This window comes from Poecilia formosa, unplaced genomic scaffold (genome assembly GCF_000485575.1).
Source record: "Poecilia formosa unplaced genomic scaffold, Poecilia_formosa-5.1.2 Scaffold490, whole genome shotgun sequence".
Taxonomy (NCBI): domain Eukaryota; kingdom Metazoa; phylum Chordata; class Actinopteri; order Cyprinodontiformes; family Poeciliidae; genus Poecilia; species Poecilia formosa.
This window is the reverse complement of record NW_006800429.1, coordinates 196,678-216,130: the sequence shown is the minus strand read 5'-3', so window position 1 is coordinate 216,130 and position 19,453 is coordinate 196,678. Positions and strand designations below refer to the sequence as shown.

General features: G+C 40.7%; 4 protein-coding genes across 4 annotated transcripts; 1 reads left to right on the top strand and 3 right to left on the bottom strand.

Moving 5' to 3' along the window:
- Window positions 1-2,931: 2,931 nt before the first annotated feature.
- LOC103156638 (olfactory receptor 146-like) lies at window positions 2,932-4,189 on the top strand. Its single transcript, XM_016664500.1, has one exon. It carries the CDS (start codon window positions 3,097-3,099, stop codon window positions 4,090-4,092), a length of 996 nt encoding a protein of 331 aa, XP_016519986.1. The 5' UTR covers window positions 2,932-3,096; the 3' UTR covers window positions 4,093-4,189.
- A 3,399-nt stretch (window positions 4,190-7,588) lies between these two features.
- On the bottom strand, window positions 7,589-9,919 carry LOC103156619 (olfactory receptor 52K1-like). The gene is made up of 3 exons (XM_007578746.2): window positions 9,852-9,919; window positions 8,857-8,906; window positions 7,589-8,576 (listed from the first exon to the last, which is right to left on the bottom strand). The coding sequence occupies exon 3, from the start codon at window positions 8,552-8,554 to the stop codon at window positions 7,607-7,609; it is 948 nt and encodes a 315-aa protein (XP_007578808.1). The 5' UTR covers window positions 8,555-8,576; window positions 8,857-8,906; window positions 9,852-9,919; the 3' UTR covers window positions 7,589-7,606.
- Window positions 9,920-11,255: 1,336 nt separating this feature from the next.
- LOC103156637 (olfactory receptor 52D1-like) lies at window positions 11,256-13,078 on the bottom strand. The gene has a single exon (XM_007578766.2). The coding sequence runs from the start codon at window positions 13,076-13,078 to the stop codon at window positions 12,107-12,109; it is 972 nt and encodes a 323-aa protein (XP_007578828.1). The 3' UTR covers window positions 11,256-12,106.
- A 3,612-nt stretch (window positions 13,079-16,690) lies between these two features.
- Window positions 16,691-17,959, bottom strand: LOC103156636 (olfactory receptor 52D1-like). Its single transcript, XM_007578765.2, has 2 exons — window positions 17,872-17,959; window positions 16,691-17,685 (listed from the first exon to the last, which is right to left on the bottom strand). Exon 2 carries the CDS (start codon window positions 17,682-17,684, stop codon window positions 16,737-16,739), a length of 948 nt encoding a protein of 315 aa, XP_007578827.1. The 5' UTR covers window position 17,685; window positions 17,872-17,959; the 3' UTR covers window positions 16,691-16,736.
- Between the last annotated feature and the right edge of the window lie 1,494 nt (window positions 17,960-19,453).

The following is a 19,453-nucleotide window of genomic DNA, read 5'->3' as shown; positions in this document are numbered from 1 at the left end:
TGACAGGTGATGGGGTGAACCAGTTCATATCTTACTGTTTAAGTTGTTCCTTCAGTCTTTTGTAATTTATCATGTATTTATTGCTAACTCCTGAACATTTCACTGCTCCGTCATTCATCGGGCTCTTCCTGTTTTCCTTCTGAGAGAGAAAATTCCTTTCTTTACAGGAACATTCAGGTATCTGCATGGTTTACCAAAGGGGTAACCAGGGAAACAGTCTTGGTCTGAAGGATGTAGCTGCTCCAAAATGACTGATTTCTGTGTTCAATTCAAGGGTGAAAATGTAAATATAATTACATTTTCAAAGTAATTATGTTACTTTGAAAATGTAAAAAATGTGTTTTTTACCTTTTCAAAGTAATATAATTAACATTATAATATAACTATTTGGTTTCTAAATTCATTGATAGTTGGTCTGCATATCCCACAGGTTAAACTACATCCATTATATTTCCCCTGGTCCTTTAGAAAAAAATTGTGTGTGAGGGTTGTTCCCTTACAGCTCTGTCTCTCTGCAGGTATGTGGCAGTGTGTGAACCTCTCAGGTATCACTCCATCATGACTTCGGCTCGGCTGCACAGCTGCTGCGCTGTGGCCTGGATCGTTGCTCTGCTGCTCATCGCTGTGCTCTTCTCCTTCCACATGAACGTCCCGCTGTGCGGCAGCTTCCTTCAACACGTCTACTGTAGCAACCGGATCATAATGAATCTGGCCTGCACACCCACTCCCATGAGTGACATCTACGGTCAGTGTAAATAAACTACTAATTGATGAAACACAAACTTCAGTTCTGGAAAGCATCAAGAGTTAACACCACTTCATAAAGCAGAATAGTCTCTGCTCTGTCACTAACATTTATTTACCGTCTAATTCTTGGCCCCTCTGTGTCTCATAGGTTTATGCATGACCTGGTCACTTAGTACAGGGATGTTCATCATCATCGCTTTTTCCTACATCAGGATCCTGGCAGCTGTTTTGAAGCACGGCAGGACCGACAGCAGCATCCGCACCAAGGCCTTCCAGACATGTGCATCACATCTTGTGGTTTATGTGCTGTATGAAATAGCTACACTGATTATAGTCATTAGCTACAGATTTCCTTCCATCACTAAAAACATCACAAAGTTTCTTAGCATCCTGTTCATCATCGTCCCTCCAGCCATCAACCCCATCATCTATGGGCTGGTCAGTAAGGACCTGCGCTCCAGCATCATCAAGCGTTTTTCTACCAGAACCGTTCACAAGAACTGACTCTCTGTCTTACAGTGAATGTTTATCTCAATAGCACTATTTATGAATAAACATGACCAGTAGCTCACAATAATGTAATGCTGTAAAAATGAGTGTTTTTTATTTATCATCAATAAAATCAGGGAATCTTCAAAGATGCTAAGATTTTTTTTGCTTCCATTTGTTATTTGAACCAGTTTGTTAAAAAGGGCAAAATATTAGAATAAATTGGAAATACAATATCTCACAGTGACATTAATAATTCTTATTTCACCCCGATAATGAATCACATTAGTGCTTCCTTCATGGTGTTTTATAGGCAGTGAAATATCAGTCTGATATTCTGCATATTAGGGGGAGATGTGAGCAGATCTTCCCAATTTGAGGAGTAGAATAAATTCATCAATTCATCGAAGGAGAAAAGAAGAGCTGAATTTGAAAATCCTATGAACAAAACAAGTTAATGCAGGATGCAGCCAAATGCACCAAATTCACAGATATTTTCCATAGTGGAGGGGTCAAAGGTCAGTGACGGTCGGGATCAAGCAGAGGGACTCCAGCAGGTTTTCAAGCGCTGCCTACATGACTCCATCATCCCATTGCAGATGTGTGTTTGTGTTTCTGAACGTGATCAGGGCCCAGGAAGTTACACCAAACTTCCATAAATAATTATTGTGCTTGATGAATTAAAATCAATCCAGATTGGCTGACCAGAAAAAGGCACATCTATTTATTGAATCTGTTTCCAAAGTGAAAAAAATAATAATATCTGAATATACAAACTCTTCTGGTATTTTTTCTTTTTTCTTTTTTTCCAGCTCAAGGAAAACACAAATAAAGTCAATAAATCAGTTCCTGCGTTTAGTACTTTCCTTAAGTTGATTTTTATATTGTTTTCTTCTAACACTATGAATTCTTTTAGAAACTTTACTAAAAAATATTATTGTTGCTGTTAAGTAGCTGACAAGAACCATGTCAGCTGTGGTCACGGAGTTGTAAAGAGGGAGATGATCGTCGGAGAAGGAAGAAGAGAAGAAGAAGAAGGTGAGTGGGGAAGGAACCACCAAAAAAGTGACGATTGCAGCGTTGGCATTATGTGTTTCCCTAGTATCATATTAACCTCTGATAGAGTTTATAAATTTTAACTCCAATATTTATGTTTATTTCACTAAAGGTCACCTAAAAGTCAAAGGTGTGAGATAAACAGACCCGTTTAAAAACATGACGGTTAATGTTGCCTCACTGATAGAGAAGTAAAGCTTGAAAGATGAGACAATAAAATCCATGCTGATATAAATAACACAGTGCTGCCTGAAGTCACAAAGGTTTTATGAAGCTGCACAGTTGCTGTTTATCAGCAGCTTGTACAGATTTGTCATAATAGGTAAAAAAAACAAACAAAAAAAAACCAGACATTTCAAGAGTCAGAGCGTTTCAGTGAACAAGGTTAACACGGAGCGATTGGTTGGCAGGGTTCATTCCTCACGATGCATCCCATAATACTCTGTGGTGACGTGAAGAGCAGCTCCCTCTGAGCATTTTTAAAGCTTAAATGATTCCTGACAGGAAGAGAAGGAAGACATGTCAGGAAGATCCGGGGCAAATTCATGTTTTTCTTCATGAGTCGATTATTAAATGTTTTTATTAGTGCAGTTTTTATCCACATGTGTTATTTTTGTGTGATTTGAGGCACTGACAGTAAAATCAGTTTAAAGAAGTTTTATGATGGAAACCTTCAGCTGTAACACAGACACACATGATCATAAAGACTGGAGGATCATCATGAATAACAAGTAATTATTTTCCCAACATTTATGTAAAAGTTCATATCGTCAGATTGGAGCGTTCACTGTGTGATGTTTGCAGATGTTTGGTGTTGAACAGTTCGAATCATCCATAAACTTTCCTTCCAGGTCGGAGGAAGGCTTCGTCTACAACAGCCTCACGCTGCAGCTGGAGAGTTTAAATGTCTCCGGTGGATCTAGATATGCTGCGTTTCTCTCCATTCTTCTCTCCTTTGTGTTTATCATTGTTGCAAACGTTGGGGTGGCTGTCCTGGTTTTTCTGGATAAGAGCCTTCACCAGCCCATGTATCTCCTGCTCTGTAGCTTATCGGCCAACGATGTTTTGGGGAACTCTGTCGTGTTGCCCCGCGTGCTGCTGGACGTCCTGCGGCCGCCCGCGGACCGCCTCGTCGGTTACTACGAGTGCGTCCTCCAGGCCTTCATCATCCACATGTTCAACACCACCTGCCACACGGTGCTGATGGCCATGGCCTTCGACAGGTATGTGGCCATCGGCAACCCCCTGCGTTACTCTGCCATAATGACCAACAGGATGGTGATGAAGCTGACGGTTGGTGCCTGGGGAGCGGCGCTGGTTCTGGTCGGGGTCCTGCTGGGTCTGACGGTCCGGCTGAGCCGCTGCAGGACTTTTATGAGAAGCCTGTACTGTAACAACGCCTCGTTGTTTCTGCTCTCGTGTGAGGATGTTTTCATCAATAACGCGTACGGCCTGAGCTTCACCGTGGTTCTGTTCACCGCCTCCATCGGCAGCATGGTGGTAACTTACACCAAGATCACCATCGTCTGTCTGACCAGCAAGAGCGCAACTCTGAACAGGAGAGCTCTGAAAACCTGCAGCACACACCTGCTGGTTTATCTGATCATGTTTCTCAGTGGAATGATCATCATTATCCTGCAGCGCTTCCCTCAGTACGCAGAGGAAAAGAAAATCGCAGCTCTTTTGTTCCACATTGTTCCTGGTGCCTTAAATCCCGTCATTTATGGCATGCAGTCCAAAGAGATTCAGAAATATTTTTCTAGGACGTTTTACTCCAATAAAGTTTTGATGTCACCTTAAAGACATCTTACACTATCTGAAAGCACTTTCCTTTCACAGAAATAACTAAATATATTTTACTTTTGGAAGCTCCAAAGTTAAACCAGAGATTAGTACAAAAAAAATATCATTCTTATAGCAACCATATGTTTGTTCATTTCCTTAACTGAGTTATTGATTAGCTGATTCAGTTTGAGTTCAGAGAAGGTTTTAGTGATTTTTAACACTTTGCTTCTGATTCACAACAAGACAGCCATCGTCATTGAAATAATGAAAAGAAAACCTGGACGTCTGAACTATTTTATTGTCACATTTCAACCAATGAGTAGCTCCAGACAAACAATATCAAGTTTATTCTGCACTTTGTCAGAAAACACTTTAGGTTATTTTCTAACTGCGTTTGAGTCGAACTCCATGTTATTTGATGGTTTCATCAATGAGCTGAGATCAACCGGACCTGGAGGCCAAATCGCTTCCTGATGCACCTGAAACACTTTTCTGAAGTCCAAAGACAAAGTATTGTTCCTTTGTTTTAGTCTCTCTAAGCTACTTTTGGATCAGGAGGAGTTCATGATTGACTCGATGCCTGCAACGTTCCTGCAGCTGCAAACAAGCCCGTAGCATGAGCCCTCCACCGCCGTGCTTAGATAAGGTGATGATGCTGATCAGCTGTTTGCATTCTGCTCTGCTGTGAATTATGATGAACAGATTTACAGTAATGTTGAGCTGACTCATAAGTGCAGAGTTTTGTTTTCAATGTAAGGTGAAATAGAAAATTCCAACTTTTTGAAATTAAGGCTAAGAAAAACAATATTTTAATATTTCATTAATTTTTCACAATAAAAGCATGCTTTAAAGATGGTTTTGTGTTTTCATTAAGATATGTCTGCTGCTAAACAGAATATGGGCACCGTTATTCCAAACCTGCAGCACAGAAACCCATGTGACAAATATTTAGTAAGGCAGCAGAAACGAATCAGGAGAAACTTTCCCAGTGTAGCTAAATCTAACTACATAAGGTGAGATGGCTTCATAAAATCTCTGAAGAAGGTCCACTGCAGCAATCATCCAGTCCATAATCAGTCCATGCACGCCTTACATAACGGATGACATGTAGCAAAATGATCATTTTGTGAACAAATTGATGCTAATCGGTTCAGTCAGACCTTCTTCATCTTAAAGACTCGCCTTCATTCTCCAACCAAAAGAAATGTAGATTCCTTTCCTTTTCTATGTGCAGAAAAAAAAAGACATGTTCTTTACTTGTTGCTGCTTATTTTCACTCAGTCAACAAGTAAGATGTTTGATCCAACAGATATTAATGTAATTACTGTACTTACAGCAAGTCAGGAACAGCTTGCAGCTGGTGGCTGGACTGGATGATGTCCAGGGATTTTAATCTAAATGAGGTTAAATCAATTATTAAAACTCTTGGAAACTGTGTATGATGTTCCTTCCACTCCTCGAGTTTTTTCTCTGCTTTGTGTTTGTAACATAAAATCCAGTCAGGTTGGTGGTAGAAGAAGGTAGATGGGTTTAAATACTTTTATAAGCTGTGTTTAACTAGTATGTGTCAGTCCTGCTTTCAGACTGAACATGTGCACTCTTGGATTATGGGAGTAAAATTCCCCCATATAGCATCACACACACTCTCATCTTTCTGGCTTTCAAGAGACGTTGTGAAACAGCAAGCTAAATTAGAAAGGGACTAAGGTATTGGTCAAGTTTCAGTGACTGGTCAGATGAGAAAGAAATACAGAAAAAGTTTAAAGTGATTAAACTAAATTTGCAGAAAAGTTGCAAGTTTGCGCAAAATTTACAAAGGCTGAGTGAATTTGCATAAATAGTCTCCATCTTAACTTCCTGGAGGGACTGATAATCATATTGACCTAATTCTGGTTGGTAGTTGGAAAAGCTATGGGATTTGCGCTCAGTGACTAAACCAATTAGCATTAGCTTAACGAGCCAGCACCAGTGTGTTTCTATTATACATATTTAAAGTGTCAGAGTGTCCAGGACCGGGTGTGTGCTACTGCTTTAATGACGTTTTGTTTTGCACATTTCAGCTGCAAACAAATGGTTTGTTCCTGCAGTTTCTCCGACATCATGCAGCCAGCAGTCATAAAGTTACACCGGGAGGCTGGACAGAAATATTACAATTCATGTTCAGTTTATTCAGAAAATGTTAGAATTTGAAAGGAAAAATGCAGACTCCTGATTTTTAATGGCTTCATGTTCCTTTTTTTCCTCCTTCTGCTGAGGGATGAAAAATCTGATCAGTTTTCCTCCTATTTTTTTACTGTTACAGAAATGATAAATATTCAGCCTTCCAGAGTCAAACGGAGACAGTGACCGGTGGCAGAGTAGTGAATAAAAACAACCACAATAATATTTATAGAAATATTATTTATTTATGAGTAATGTTTATAGATATCACAGATATTTCTATGATTTAATTGCCTTTGCAGTTTGAAGTTACTGAAAACAAAGCTGCAGTGTGCATTAGATTTTGAAGAAAAAAGATTTTTGAAGCATATAAACTCATTTTCTGGGCATTATTATTATTATTATTATTATTATTATTATTATTATTATTATTATTATTGTTGTTGTTGTTGTTGTTGTTGTTGTTGTTGATACCATAATCATGGTGGATAGTGATGGTGACAGTGGACTCCCCTAAATTTAACAAATGTAATGTTTTTTTTTATTCAGGCGTCGACTGAGTGAAACAATATTCTGATCTATAACAGGAAATTAAACCCAAATTCATAAAGGGTAGCTTATATAATTTTCCAGCTGACCTTTTCAAACTCTTTGTGCTTCAGATAAAACAATAAAACTGTTTGCATGTTGCTATGTCTCTTAGATTAGTGAGTCTTTTTGCATTATTTGATATAATTGAGATTTTAAATAAGTTCAGTCTGGTAGGATTTATTTTTAGGGTTATTCTGCTCAATTAAATCTCTTTAAGTTTCTTATGTTTAACTAAATCTGTTCCCTAATGAATTAAAATAGTGTAATTTTATCAAAAAAGTGAAACATCCAGAATTGCATAACAAAATACAAACCAGGAAATTGATCTTCACGTTCTTGATATATTTCAAATTCTAAACTTTTATGATAATTTCATTAGATAAAGTTTTTATTAATCAGGCTGATTTATAGTTTTAGTTGTTTATAATATATGTTACATAGCTGTGTATTCTCGTCATAGTTTGCCTAATAAATAACAATCATAATTTGAAAACTGTATTCTGTTTCTCTTTGCATTACCTTTGTTTCTTTTTTCACAGCCCTGAATGTGAAAACTTGTTCATAATACTTAATAAAACAGTAATGAACACTAAAGTATAAATATGTCTGAATAAACTGCAGTTCTCCTGGATGTTTCCGTCTGTAGATTAAACTCAAATTCAGTTCATGAACAGGTTCTGAAAAACCTGTTAGATGAACATTTAGGAATAAAAGTTAAATATAGTGTGAATATTAACAGATGATCATGATTCAGGATACATTTGAGTACTTTTTCATTTTATCCCTTCATATCTGCCATTGTATTCTTGGTAAACAGGATGAAAATCTTCTGGCGGACAGCTTTGATCTGCAGTCCGTAGATGACGGCGTTCATAGCCGGAGGAATAACATGGAACAAGATGGAGGCCATCTTCCTCTGGTCTGATAATTCAGGGAATCGATGAAGAACGATGATGAGGGCTCCTGACAGGAAGGTGATGATGTAGAGGACGAGGTGGGTGCTGCATGTCTGCAGCGCCCGGGTGCTGTTTGTCCTGCTGCGGTTGGTGAGGCACACAATGGCGATCCGCAGGTAGGTGAGCGTGATGCTGCCGAGCGACGAGCCCAGCAGGACCACGGTGTAGGCCAGGCCGTAGATGTTGTTGACCAGGATGCTGTCACAGGACAGCTTGAATAGCGAGGGGTTGTCGCAGAACGGGTTGAGTACAACCGCCCGGCAACGGGACAGGCGGACGCTGAGCCCCACCAGCACCAGCACCAGCAACAAGCACACCGCCCAGGCCCACACAGACAGCTTCACCACCATCCGGCTGGTCATGATGGTGGCGTAGTGCAGCGGTTTGCAGACGGCCACGTAGCGGTCGAAGGCCATGATCATAAGAACGGTGTGGATGACGCTGGCGTGGAAGTGGGCAAAGAAAGCCTGCAGGACGCAGCTGCTGTAGCGGATGTACCTCTGCGCGGTCGGTGTGAAGACGGTGCTCAGCACGGGGGGGATGATGGTGGAGGCACCAAGCACATCGTTGGCACCCATGCTGCAGAACAGCAGGAACATGGGCTGGTGGAGGCTCCTCTGCAGGGCGATGATGGTCACCAGGCTCACGTTGGACAGCATCACAAAGACATAGATGAGGAGCAGCAGGATGAAGGCTGGGACAGAGGAATGGGGTGTGACCTTTAACCCCTCCAGCAGCAAGAGGTCTGGATCTAAAGTTGTGTTTTCCATAAAGGATCGGATTTAATGATGCCTAGAGAACAAAATCACCAATTAATGTCAAAAGCAGTCAGTCTCTAACCTGATACATCTCTGCCTTTGCCATCACAGTAATTTACATTAATTTAGTTCCATTCAGTGTATTTACATAACACCAATTTAACATAAATGTTGTCTGGAGGCACTTTACAAATAAAAATGTCAGTTTGGTGAATTACTGTACCGAGTGTAAGTGTGCATGTGATAAACGAATCTAATGTGCCACACCTGCACCTCACGTATCCCAGCAGTGAGCCAATCATCGTAACACTTACTCCAAAGCGATGGCACTGCTAACAACACACTCAGCTCCGGTTGCTTGAACCTGAAGATGAAACCAACAGCTTGTCCCGATTTGAAATTACTTTGCGAGTCGTACCTGAAAACTTGAGGGAACTCAAAGATTTTAGATCTTATTTTCAGATCCTGAGTTAATTACTGAAAAGCAACATGAAGCTGCAGAGCCCTGCTCATTTCACACACTTGATCCAAAACACAAGCTCCATTCAGAACCAGAACGCATCAAACGAGACAAACTGAAACCAGAACACCGCCTCACCTTTTCACACTCTGCATAACATGCACTGTTATCAAACTGTGTGTCTCTTAAAATAATTAAGTCTCAGTGAGGAATACCTGCTTCAATAAAAGCTACAAATAAAGCATGATATGAGGCAAAGCAGTGGCAGTTTCAGTATTTCACAGGAGGTATTGTCAAAGTTCAGTTAATCTAACCAAACATAATCAGGACATGAACATTAATCTCTGCTTTGTGTAAAGTTAGTCATTAGAAAGTGAGTTTAGTAAAGAGACCAGATGTGATGATAAATGTGAAGTTTAATCCAAAACAAAAACACTTCAGAACATCTTCCTCATCACTAGAGAGTAAAAACACGAAAAGGTTGAAGGTAAATCAGGTGATGATCTGGTGTTACAGCAACCTGACAGCAGATTCATCAGATCACAGCTGGGTTTTCCTTCAGGTAGTTTTCACTCAGCATCCTGGAAAATGTCACGCCTAAAATCTGACACCAATGTCAGAAATGGATCTATTTCTGCTCCAAACTCCAGATGTCAGTTTCTTTACTCTTTGTTCATCTTAAAATGTTAATGAGGATGAACATAGGTAGACAACACTACCTATTATCACTGCAGTATTGTCAGTACAGAAATATATAATCTGTAAAGAGAGCGCTGCCAGCAACAGGGACAGGCTTCATGTCAAACACGGTAAAAGTCTGAATCAGCAGATATTCAGTCCGATGCTCACCTCTGTTGACTGAAACCTCCTCCACTGACTCCTCAGCTCAGTCTTCAGATTTATAGCAACGTTCTTATACGTGGGTGAAGCATCATCACTGAATGTAAACAACAACAAGTTGTTTCCAGATCCAGACACAGGAATGTTTCAAAATAAAAGCAGCTTCACATGCCTGTATCTGCCGCAGCAGAGACACTTCCTGTCCCATCATCAGTGACAGCTGATGATAAACTGACTTTATGAAGATGTCCGATTTCAAAATGTTTTAGGGAAATATTTGGGAATAAATATGTGTTAAATTATATAAACCAATCAGTGTCATGGGTTTCATCTGAAAGATAAATATTTTCTCTTTAGTTGCATCACAAATAAAAAAGAACTACATCTCTGTACATTCCTCAAGATTTATTATTTTTTCAACAAGGCAAAGATTATACCCTGTATTAGGCCATCACTAACACAGGGAGAATAATTATTTTACAGAGTGATGTCACTGAACATTTCAATGAGTCTAACTGCACCAGTAACTGGAAACATCAATGACTTTGGCTCTAAAGTCTCCACCAGGCTGCATGTTGTAAAGAGATTTGTGTCACAGACAAGGAAATAAGCATTTGCTTAAGATCACCAAAAGGGGGCAGCATAGCAAAAGAACAAAAGCTTTAAAAATGGCAGTAAAAAAGCTGCAGTATTTCCTCATAGACAAACTGTGAGCGATTAAGAATGTTGAAACTATTGTCTGAACTCACGAGGAGATGTAACGTTATATGAGCCACAACAAGGGGAAGATTGAGCTGACTGAGCAGCCGAGTACCTGGACGACAGACCAATCAGCAGGTTGGCTCAGTTCAAACCTGAGACTCATTCTGGCCCTCCTGACTGGTGAAGACCAAGGTGAGACCCAAAGATCCGCCTGAGGCCTGACAGGGAGTTAGAGAGATCTCAGAGGAACTGCAGCCACTTTGGGAGCCATTCACTGTGGACACAACTGTCACCCGTTCAGTTGGACTGTCCCAGGAGGCCACAACCAGAACCAGACCCAACACCATCAGAACCAGGGCCATCGTCTTTATCTTGGTGATGATCACATATCAAACCTTTCCTCCATGAGAAAATCATGGTTGAAGTTTTGTCGTCAGAACCTGTGAATCATGTTTCACAAACATTTTAGAAGAAGATGTTTTTGGTTAGCAGCGCCTGTGAAAAGTATTCACTCCCTTGGGTGTTTTATTATTTTATTTGTTTTGTAAGTCAGTCATGATCAACAAAATTTGTTGGTTTTATAAGAAACCTAACAACAACACTGCAGCCTTAAAGCCGCAGTATGAAACTTTTATGAAAAATAATTTCTTTACATATCTTTTTAAACGTCACACACAAGACAATCTGTGAAAACATTTAGCTCTTCCACCTCCTCCATGAGCTCCTAGTCACAAAAATACATCAATCCTGCTCAGACTAGTTTAACAAATATTTTTAAAAGAAAAAGTTACATGCAGCAGCTTTAATTGTCAAAGCAAAACCTTCTGAAATGATGATAGGGAATTGATAATATTCTACGTAAAATAAGTCATTACATAAGTGTTCCCTCCTTTCCAGTCAGTATTTTACATTGGCACCTCTGGCTGCCGCTCCAGCAGAGAATCAGTCAGGCTGCTGAGTTTTCCCCATTCTTCCTACTAAACTGGGCCACCTCTGCCAGGTTGCTGGGGATCAGATGTGAAGAGGCCTTGGTTTTGACTAGGCCACTCCAGAGTCTCCACCGTGTTTTCTTCTAACCATCTTCTAACCATACAACGAGATGTGAAAGCTTCTTAAGAAATCATTTTGTTGGAGGTAATATTATGTTTTCTTTCAAACTGTTAGCTTGAGGATTTTTCACAAATTTGACCAAAGAACTTGAAACTAACTGGGTTTTTGTAACATGCTGCTGGTAAAAAAAAAAAAAAAGCCTAAAGTGTTTCTTAACTAGGATGCGTGTTATGGGTGGACACAGAGAAGTGGTTCTGAGACGCAGAGGTCAGTTCAGAGTTCAGATTATTAACTGCAAACATGCAGACCTGACCTCTCTCATGAGAGAGCAATAAGGAAAGTCGCTCTCTATACCTTTGCTGAGATAGATAAGGTCAGAGGATAAGATCGGCTTCTCATGTAAGTACCTGCCTGTTGCCAATCTCCTAGAATTAAGGAAATCAGGGCCAATAAATCGGAACACCTCTACTGTAGAGTCATCCTGGATTAACTCCTTGAACACATATTGGTTTTTAAGACCAAGAAAAAATCTTTCTAGACTGGAAAAACTTAGACAGGAATTTCTTGATTTCTTTTGACTGAACTCCGTAAATGATGGGATTGAGGCTGCTGGGAATGATATGGATCAAGATGGCAGAAATTTTCCTCTGGTCTGAGTACTGAGGGAAACGATGCATAGCTATAATAAGAATACCACAGAAAAGCATGATAAGATACACAACCAGGTGTGTGCTGCAGGTCTTCAGGGCTTTAGTGTTTATCGACTTGTTCCTGCTGGTCAGACAGACCATGGTGATCCTGGTGTAGGTGAGGAGGATGCTGCCAATGGATGAGGTGAACAGAACCACGGTGAAGGTCAGGCCGTAGATGTTATTGATCACTACGCTCTCACAGGACAGCTTGAACAGTGAGACGTTGTCACAAAATGGGTTGGTGATCAGAGTCCTGCAGCGGTTCAGTCGGACCGTCAAACCCAGTAGAATCCCGACCAGAACAAAGGCCGACCCCCAGGCAGAGACGGTCAGTTTCGCCACCATCCTGTTGGTCATTATCGCAGAGTAACGCAGTGGATTACAGATGGCAACATATCTGTCGAAGGCCATGATCATCAGCACGGTGTGGGACGTGGTGCCTAACATGTGGGAACAGAAAGCCTGAACAACACACTCATAGTAACTGATGAGGCGCTCAGCCGGCGGCAGCAAGATGTCCGACATCAGGCGGGGCACCATGTATGAGTTGCCTAGAATGTCGTTAAGCGGCAGGTTACAGAAGAGCAGGTACATGGGCTGATGGAGGCTTCTGTCCATGCAAATGAGGATCACAATCCCCACATTCAGCAACATTATTCCCAGGTAAGAGAAGAGGAAGAAGAAAAACACAGGGTACAGAAATGTCTCTGTGACCTCCAACCCTTCTATCTGGAGAGTAAGGCTGTTTAAGGTATAGTTTTCCATCAACCTGTAGAAAAAGTAGGAGGACATTTTTATATGCAGAGATAATTCCCAAACAAATTAAACAACTACAAGCATCCACATCATGAAGGCCAACTTATGGGGTCATAACACAACTATAATCATTTACCTGTTATTTCCCTTCATTCTGTTCAGAGACCCGACTGTCTGAAAGGAAACAGCAGCTTCAGTCTCAGTTTTATAAAGAGCTGGATCATCAGTGGGGGAAAGTCTTCAGAGTAAAACTAAACAAGTCGGGGAGGGGAAGACTGTCAACACACCATCCACCCCAAAACACCTGGCAACATACGTCACGCCACTCATGTTCTTCCATAAACTTTAACATAAACTTACTTCATAATGGAAAGACAATGCTGAAGCCATTCACACTTTTGAAATCCTGTTTCTCTTCATTCTGGCTTCTTCTGTTCAGTCTTTGATGTGGAACCTGCAGTTTTTGCGTAAATCACCCCAGAGCATTGAAGCATCACCAAACTGGATACAAGACTTTGACATAATTTCAGTTCAGACCTTCCTCACACTCACAATTTATTCATCTCTTTATACTTGTTGCAGCTTTGCCATAAATTTAGTTTGTTCCAGAGTTGCGGATCTATTTTTGCTAATATGGAAGTGTGTCATGCTTTAGTCTGTTAGCTGGTCAGTGATTAACAGAGCCTGAAGGATTCAACAATCTATTCCAATCTTTATGTCCCCGTTGCAGCAGCTGGGTTTGGCCTTCTGCTCATCCCATCAGTCACTCATGTTTGCTGATCAGTTTGTTTTTACTGCAGTATTTTGGATTGGTTAGTTTTTCTGTGATATTCTTTGTGGTTTTCCTGCCCTCAGAGTTCATGACATTTGGGTTTGAACATTTTTGCTCATCTTGGGCACAGCTCACCCGTAAGTGTGCCCTGGTTTGACCTCTCCTCTAATCTGGCCTTTGACTTGTCTAGTCAGTCATTTATTCAATCCAGTGATTGTTTGTTTGTGTTGTAAAGACCACAGTGGTGGTCTTTACATCTGGAAGCACAGGAAGATCCTGGGTTCGAATCCTGGCAGGGGGTCATTCTGCATGGGGGTCGCACATTCTCCCTGTGAAGATGTGGGTTCTCTCTAGGTACTCCAGGATTCTCCCAATCCTAAAACATGACTGTTAGGTTAACTGGATTGGTGTGAGTGTGCGCATAGTTGGCAATCCTGTGGGGGACTGGAGACCTGTCCAGGATGTCCCCCAATGACTCTTCTGATGCTGCACTGAAGAAGTTTATGTTGGTCTATTGAAAGTAATGAGGACCTCAGAAATCTCTTGCTTTCCACTGTGACCAGTGAGATAATTGAATTAGACACTGAGGTGTTCAGGGGACGATGGACAGGGACTCTTTGTCTCATTATGGTGCTATGCGGGCTCCCTAGTGTTTGTGTGTTTTGGGATCCCAGATGAATTGGAGATCTTTTGAGCCGGAGTCGTCTGGAGATCGTCCAGAGCTCTGGGTCCTCTTCGATGGTTTCTACTCTTAAACACAGGATGACCAAGCAGGATGTTCCTGTATTGGTTTGGTTTTATTTTGATCTTCATTCTGCTTAAAGATCCAGTGATGACCCATTTTCACTGTGTTTTTCAGTCTCAACCAGACAGGTGCTTTTTGAAATAATCATTAATTTGTCAACACTCAGAGGCAACTGGTTGGTTACTCTTTTTCTTTCCTGAAACTGATTTATTACTGTCTTTATTTAAATTGCATTTGTTTTAAGACAGACTGAAAACTTTCTCTTTTAGCACTTTGTCTTCTTCCAAGTTTACATGACAAACTTTCTTAGATTTTGATTTATGCTTTGATTTGTTTCCCTGACTTTTAGTCATGACTCGAACTTAGTTTGAGTGTTTCATAAAAGCTAATATGTGACAACATGTGAATCCCCACAGAAACGTCTCCTGTCACGTTTCCTCCCAGAGGACTAATTATCATCAGAAACTGTTGATAGTTAGTCCTTTGGGTTTTTATGGTGTCGCTCATTAATGCTCACTGTTGTTCAGAAACATGTTTGTTTCCTGTTTGTTGTTGGAACGCAGACTAATGAAACCACCGGTGGGCCCCTGAGCCCCAAACACCTGAAACAGTTTGAGTCCCTGAACACAAACAGATCAGGTGAAAGACCCTCAAAGTTCAATCTCTTCACGAATAACTTTTTATGCTTCACTTCCTGTTTGCTGCTTTGAGTCCAAACCCTTCCTGTTTTCTGACATCTACAGGAAAAAAATCTCTGTGTGATTCTCGAATCTTCAAGGAACCTTCCATGTTTTTCCTGCTGCTGTTTCACATCCTTTCTTGATCTCTACTTCCCCCTTTTACGTAGAGACATTTACTGACGTCTTGACATGTTTAGGTGAAGGACTGAATCCAGAAAATTAAAAAGAAATTTAAAAACAGATTTGATAAAAGGAGAATAGGATATTAGGCAACTGTTTTGCCTTCTGTTGCTTTAGATTTGTAAGTTAGGAACAGTAATCTCCCAGGTGTGTGAGTGACCAGGACACTAATGAACTCAAACAGACTGATTTGACCCGGTTCTCTGTCTCTGCGGACACTTTGGTCCGATGTTTCTCTGTGTTTTCACATGTCGACGGTCGCATGTCTTCGCCGCTGCTGCCTCTCAGGATTTAGGCCCCTGAAATTATTTGACATGTTTATTGTTTTGTTTGTTTAACTGTAATTTATTGAAGAGCTGGCAAAAGGAGAAAACCTGCAAGGTCTGTGTTTTCAGACTGAGGCTTTGGTAAATGTTCTGGTTTGTTGTATGAGATAAGTCTAACAAAATAAGTTAAAGTTTTTCACAGTTTGAAGATCCCAGAGGAGATCTTTCATCAACAGTTGTTGTAATCAGGTTATTGTCTGAACTCTAATAAACATCTATTAGTGTTTCCTCCCTCTGGGTTAATTATCAGAAACTGTGTTTTTATGGAACAGCTCACACTGGGAGTCATTAATGATTTTCTTTGTTCTGGAAACTTCAACACTTTGTTCTGTTCAAAACACACTGATGAAACCTGTTGCTCACCAGGGGGCGCTGTGTCCCCTGAATCCCTGAAACAAAGTTCGACTCTCTGGACACAAACTGTCCAACTGAATGTGTTTTAGCTTCAACAGGAAGAAGTTGTCAGAGACACTTTATGTTTAGAATGAAACTTTTGAATGAAACCAAAGGCCAAAGATATGAACAATTGTTGGTATTTAATTGGGAAAAATACATGAAATTACTTCAAATTGGTTTTAAACTGTGATTTTAGGCTACAGAAAGACAAATGCAAGCCTCTAAAATCTTTATTCTTTAATCGTAGATATTGAAATATGACAGAAAATTGTCCCGAGATAAAAAGGCAACTTTACATCATGTAAACATAAAAATTACCAATTAAAGTTCTGTATGATATAAGAAACACACAAACAAACAAACACACACAAACACACACACAAACACACACACTCATGCAAACACACACACACACACACATGCACACGCGCACACACACACAAAAAACAATTCAGGTATTTAAATTCAGTCTGTCTTTTAGATTATTAAATGTTGGGTCATAAGAATAAAACAAACAGCTGTTTGCATTAAAAGAAAAATATTTAATTTCTCAAATCTATTAGATAACTTTTGTCAACCATAAAATATTATTTTTTCAAGATGAAGATAAAACTTTTCTAGATCTGAAAGCATGAGAGAGGAATCTTTTTATTTCTTTGGACTGAACTCCATAAATGATGGGATTCAGGCTGCAGGGGATGATGTGAAACAAGATGGCGGACATTTTCCTCTGGTCCGAGTACTGAGGGAAACGATGCAACACGATGATCAGTATGCCACAGAAAAGCATGATGAGATACACCACCAGGTGTGTGCTGCAGGTCTTCAGGGCTTTGCTGTTCAGAGACTTGTTCCTGCTGGTCAGACAGACCATGGTGATCCGGGCGTAGGTGAGGACGATGCTGCCGATGGAGGCTGTCAGCAGAACCACGGTGAAGGTCAGGCCGTAGATGTTATTGATCACCACGTTCTCACATGACAGCTTGAACAGTGAGGCGTTGTCACAGTACGGGTTGGTGATCAGAGTTCTGCAGCGGTTCAAACGGACAGTCAAACCCAGCAGAATCCCGACCAGAACCAAGGCTGACCCCCAGGCAGAGATGGTCAGCTTTACCACCATCCTGTTGGTCATTATCACAGAGTAACGCAGAGGATTACAGATGGCAACATATCTGTCGAAGGCCATGATCATCAGCACGGTGTGGGACGTGGTGCCGAACATGTGGGTGCAGAACGCCTGAACGACACACTCATAGTACCCAATTATCAACTCTGACTGAGGCTTCAGGAGGTCCGACAGCAAACGGGGCAAAACAGTTGAATTCCCAAAGATGTCATTAACTGGAAGGTTACAGAACAACAAATACATGGGCTGATGGAGGCTTTTATCAATCCAAACCAGGACTATAATCGCAATGTTCAGTATCATTATGAATAGATAGGAGAAGAGGAAAAACAAAAAGACAGGGTACACTGATGTCTCTATGACCTTTAACCCCTCCAGCTGGAGGGTCACACTATTAAAGGTTTCATTTTCCATCATCCTGAAAGAAAGATCAAATGAGAACGTCAAGATTTCTTCTTGTACCACGTAAAGTAATTATAAAAGAATAAATAAAGACATCTTTCATAAAGAACAAACTTATTTGTTGGTTTAGAAACACAGACACCAAATGTAGATTGATGTAGGAAATACATTCCAAATGTTTGAGTATAACCCCAACATTTACCTGGGATTTCTAACCTTCTTAGGCTTGCAAAGTTGAACCACCTTGATTGTCTGGTAGGAGAGGTCTGTCTTGGCTGATTTTTATATACATTTGTCTATTCATCTGAGAGTAGAGCTGTAACAACATGCTAGTAGTCATGGAGACTAAAACACGCAGGCCACGCCAATAATCTTGTGTTGAGTCAAAGGTGGCGCTCCATTTAACCTAGCAATGCTCACTTAATTCTGACAATTTTTAAACTTAATGAATGGTGAAAATGGTGTTGAATGCCACCAGGGCGAATGTTTCTTTTTCCTAAATATAACTAATACAGATTTAGAATCAACTGATGAATCATGGACTGATGTAATAAAGACAGTTACAAAGTCGGCCTTCCATCACCTGAAGAACATTTCCACGGTTAAGCAACAAATGTTCCAGCAAAATGTGAAGAAACTCATCCAGGCGTTTATCTTTAGTTGAACTGATGACTGCAACAGAGTCAATGCAACTGTCCAATGACACTGCAGATGTCACTGCAGTTTTGTAGGCACGTCTGCCTACAAAAACCAACAGCTGCAACTGCAGCTGGCGTTCCAACTGAAACCAGGAAGATGGAGCACAACACCCCAGTTCTAAAGTCCTTCCACCGAGAGAATAGACTGTTGTTAGTTTATAAATCCTGAATGACTCAGCACCACAGACCTCTGAGGTCTTCTGGCTCCTCAGAACCAGAACCAAACACAGGGTCATCTCAGACTATTTGAATCATGTGCACTTGATAAAGTTGCAGCAAATCAACAGTTCAGATGGCAAGCCATGTCCAACACAGAAATATTAATATTTACCTAATGGAGGGGTTGCTCAGTGCATGTGTAAAACAAAACCAACCTTGCTGCTCATCTCATCGTCTTAAGCAGTTCTACCAGAGGCGATGGAGTTTGAAGCCTTTGCACAGAATCACAACTTTACAGAGGATTCTGCTCTTCTGGAGAAATTTGAGAGGTTTTTCCTGAAATCTGTCAAGACAGGTTAGGTTAGCCATAATCTACCAGTCTGGATCTGGGAGTCCCAGATGACTATTGTCATCATGGACAATGATCTTCCAGACCGGATGACCACTGACATCTGACGACTAAGGACAGGAGCATAAGTAACTCTCCTGGGCCAGTCTGGATCTGGGATGAACTTTCATTTTCAACCTCTCTTGGTGATTATTTTTTACCTTAACTGTGGGAGGTTCAGTCATATTGGACAAGAGGAATCTCAGAGGTAGAACTTCCTGGATCACCACCTCCATGTTGGGACTTCCCCTTTCCACAGCTCCCCTGAATCCATCATTATAAACTGGGGAAGGATGCTGGGATTTTCTGCAGTGCCAGTTAGATAGCAAGTGAACATCATTATAGACAGTCAGGAGAAACTAAAGGTATAATCTGGACATTAAATTACTGAGCTTCTCTGATAGACTTTGACTGCAAACTCATTCGGTCCTACAGCTTTCTGTAAAAAGATTTAACAAATTTCACACCTTTCAACAGTGATTGCTGCTCATTGGTTTTTGCATCTAGTAATGATTGAAAACTACACTTTCAACAGCTAT

Bases quoted from the DNA above. Each gene is read 5' to 3' on its own strand.
- LOC103156637 (XM_007578766.2), bottom strand. From the start codon at position 13,078: ATGTCCTCCTACTTTTTCTACAGGTTGATGGAAAACTATACCTTAAAC.
- LOC103156619 (XM_007578746.2), bottom strand. From the start codon at position 8,554: ATGGAAAACACAACTTTAGATCCAGACCTCTTGCTGCTGGAGGGGTTA.
- LOC103156638 (XM_016664500.1), top strand. From the start codon at position 3,097: ATGTTTGGTGTTGAACAGTTCGAATCATCCATAAACTTTCCTTCCAGG.
- LOC103156636 (XM_007578765.2), bottom strand. From the start codon at position 17,684: ATGATGGAAAATGAAACCTTTAATAGTGTGACCCTCCAGCTGGAGGGG.